This window comes from Gavialis gangeticus, unplaced genomic scaffold, assembly GCF_001723915.1.
Source record: "Gavialis gangeticus isolate Ggan-Ray unplaced genomic scaffold, GavGan_comp1, whole genome shotgun sequence".
Classification (NCBI taxonomy): domain Eukaryota; kingdom Metazoa; phylum Chordata; order Crocodylia; family Gavialidae; genus Gavialis; species Gavialis gangeticus.
The window spans coordinates 63,078,827-63,082,029 of record NW_017729024.1 but is presented as its reverse complement, the minus strand read 5'-3'; the positions used below and the strand labels follow the sequence as shown (position 1 = coordinate 63,082,029).

Sequence of the window (3,203 nt, the reverse complement as noted above, 5' to 3'; positions counted from 1 at the left end):
ACATCCCTCTTGAAGTGTGGCACCCAAAACTGGATGCAGTACTCCAACTGCGGTCTGACCAGCGCCCGATAGAGGGGAAGTATCACCTCCCTGGTTCTGTTTGTCATGCATCTGCTGATGCACGATAAAGTGGTTTTAGTTTTGCTGATAACTTTGTCACACTGACAACCTATGGTCATCTTGGAGTCCACTAGGACTCCTAGATCCTTTTCCACTTCCATGCTGCTGAGCAGGTCATTTCCTAGGCAGTAGGTATGTTGGATGTTTTTCCTCCCTAGGTGCAGCACTTTGCATTTCTCCTCATTAAATTGCATTCTATTGTTTTCTGCCCATTTGTCCAACCTGTCGAGGTCTGCCTGCAGTTGTTCTCTGCCCTCCAGTGTGTCCACTTCTCCCCACAGTTTTGTATCATCTGCAAACTTGGACAGAGTACACTTCACTCCCTCATCCAAGTCACTGACGAAGACATTGAAGAGTATTGGTCCAAGGACCAAGCCCTGCAGGACCCCAGTGCCCATGTCCTTCCAGGTCAATACTGACCCATCCACCACCACTCTCTGGGTATGACTCTCTAGCCAATTTGCCACCCACCGGACTGTGTAATCATCCAAGTCACAGCCTCTTAATTTGTTCACCAGTATGGGGTAGGATACCGTACCAAAGGCCTTCTTGAAGTCTAAGTAAATGACATCTACCCCTACTCCCGTGTCCAGGTGCCTTGTAACCTGGTCATAAAAAGAGACTAGATTAGTCTGGCATATCTACCTGCTACGGACCCATGCTGGTTTCCCCTCAGCATAATTTTTCCTGCTTGGCTCTCACATATGTGAGCCTTAATAATCTTTTCAAAGACTTTACCAATAGTAAGAAAACAATATGGCCACACCAGGAGCTTCCAGGATGCCCCCAGTGAAAAAGGGACAACCACGCAAAAATACTCTGGAGAAGACAGAAAGGGTCTTGATGCCCACAACAAAAATGATAAAGGCTGTGAAGGCAAGTCTTATGAGGAGAATTGAAAGGAAATGGGTATGTTCATCTTACAGAAAAAGGTGCTTAAAATAACTGGGGGGGAGCCATAAAGACAAGAGAAAACACCTTTTCTCTCTTGCTGCAGAAAGTAGGACACAAAACAATGGCTCGGAGTTGGTTTAGATTAGATATCACAGCAAATTTCTTCACTGTTAAACCAGTGAGGCAGTAAACCAGACTGCCTAGGGAACTTGTGGACTCACCATCACTGGAGGTGTTCAAAAAGAGGGCAGACAGGCATTGGTCAGGGATTATTTAAGAACATCTATGCCTAAATTTTGTTATAGGTATTTCTCATGCTTCTGGTTGCCACGTAGCAAGGAGGGAACTTTCCCCCCTCCTGCTTCTACATGTAGTCAGGGTTTTTTTTTAAGACTTCCCAGAAGCACTGGGTGCTGGCTGAAAGAATTTTGACTGAGGGGTGCCAATAATCCTGCTGGGACTTAATTCTGCTGGTTTCTGGCTAGAGGGTCTTGCCCCTCAGCTAGGGGTCAGACCAACTGCCATATTTGGGGCCAAGAAGGGATTTTACCCCATAGTCATCTTGGTATGGGCAGTGGGGGGTTTTGCCTTCCTCTGTAGTGAGCAGCGTTCCCTCTAAGCTGCATGGTGTGCACAGCCACACAGGTGCACTCATGCCATGCTCCCAAGCGCGCCTGTGCAACCACACACACAGCGCAGCTTAGAGGGAACGCTGGTAGTGAGGGGCGTCACCCTCTTCTTAAGATCTGTCAAGCACATCCTTTGCAGCAGCAGGGTGTTCACTGCTATGGTGCTTCTGCTTTACCTATGACAGATTATAATGTTGTGTATTGTGGTTCTGTCGGTGTTTACTGTAGTTTACCGTACTGTTAAAAGGTTAGACAATGGATCTGCCAGAAATGGTTTGGATAGGGATGATCCTGCCTCAGGTAGGGGGTTGGATTATATGCGCTCTCAAGGTCCCTTCCACCCCTACACTTCATAGAATCATAAATTTTCAGTCATGCAACACAAAAGCAAGTTGCAGGAAAAAAGTTTAGCTATTGCATGCATGGGAGCTGGAGATCCAGCAAGCAACAATAAATTATATTTTGGTTTTATTGTTTTGGGCTGTACATCACATGAACTGCACAGATAGTGTGATGTGGAGCTGACACATGCTCAAAAGCTGGATGAACAGATCCCCACTCACTGTGCTGTCCTGCCCCCTGGCTCCCACAGCAACAGGAACCATGAAGCCCACAAGCCACTCACTACAGAGGAAGGCAAAAACAGCAACAGAAGCCCACAAGTCGCACATCAACTCCCTATGGGTAGGGACCTACCGAAATCACAGCAGAAATGTGCTGCACAGAGGCTCCTTTAATTTGGCAGTTTCCCCTGCTGCTGATTGGCAGAGGGGCCCCACCACTCACTGCTTGCTCCTAATCAGTAGGAAAGTGAAAACTATGGTTTCAAATACGGCGTGATCTTTGTCTCCTGACTGGTCAGCAATAAGCAGCAGGGCCCCTGGAACCCCTCGGCCAATTAGTGGCAGGAGCAAAAACCATGCCATATTTAAAACCGCGGTTTTCACCTCCCCGCCAATCAGGAGTAAGCAGTGAGTGGTGGGGCCCCTCCATCAATCAGCAGTGAGGTGTGAGCCCATGTGGGAAACTGCAAGATTAAAGGAGTTGCCATGCAGTGCAATTCTGCTGAGATCTTGGTAGCCCCTGCTTATGGGCCAGATGCAGCCTGTGGGCTTTTAGCTGAATAGCCTTGAGCTAAACAAAAAAGCAAAACAAGCGCAAAAAATGTGATTTACCCAGGCAGCGGACCTCCATTGGTAAGTTCAAAGATCTGATGAGGATTCAGAAGCTTCCTGAAACTGTGTAGAAGATCACGGCCTTTCAGACCTCCACTTTTTGGATTCACAAATACAAGTAGCGGACAGCTATTCTGTGGTAGTTTGGCAGGCTGAAAGAGTGTTAGAAAAAGGTTAAAGTGCCAACTGAAGCATCACTTGATAAAAAACCCATACAGAACAGGTTACAATGGAGTTTGAGCAGTTATTTCATTTCACAGTTCAGAAAAGTGAAATTTTCCTAACTCTTTTTTACCTTTGTTGTTTGATCAGGTGGTAAAAATGGAAGACAAAATAATTAGATTTGTAATTCTCTGCCTCAAACTGTCCTCCTTCCCCCCCCCCC

General features: G+C 46.7%; 1 protein-coding gene across 1 annotated transcript in view; it reads right to left on the bottom strand.

The window, feature by feature from the left end:
- The window catches only part of DGKQ (diacylglycerol kinase theta), a 139,659-nt gene that overhangs the window by 24,221 nt on the left and 112,235 nt on the right, over positions 1 to 3,203 (bottom strand). Inside the window, exon 16 of the mRNA XM_019518213.1 lies at positions 2,819 to 2,970. Within this exon, the coding sequence (XP_019373758.1) occupies positions 2,819 to 2,970 (152 nt within the window). The remainder of the gene's footprint in view (positions 1 to 2,818; positions 2,971 to 3,203) is intronic.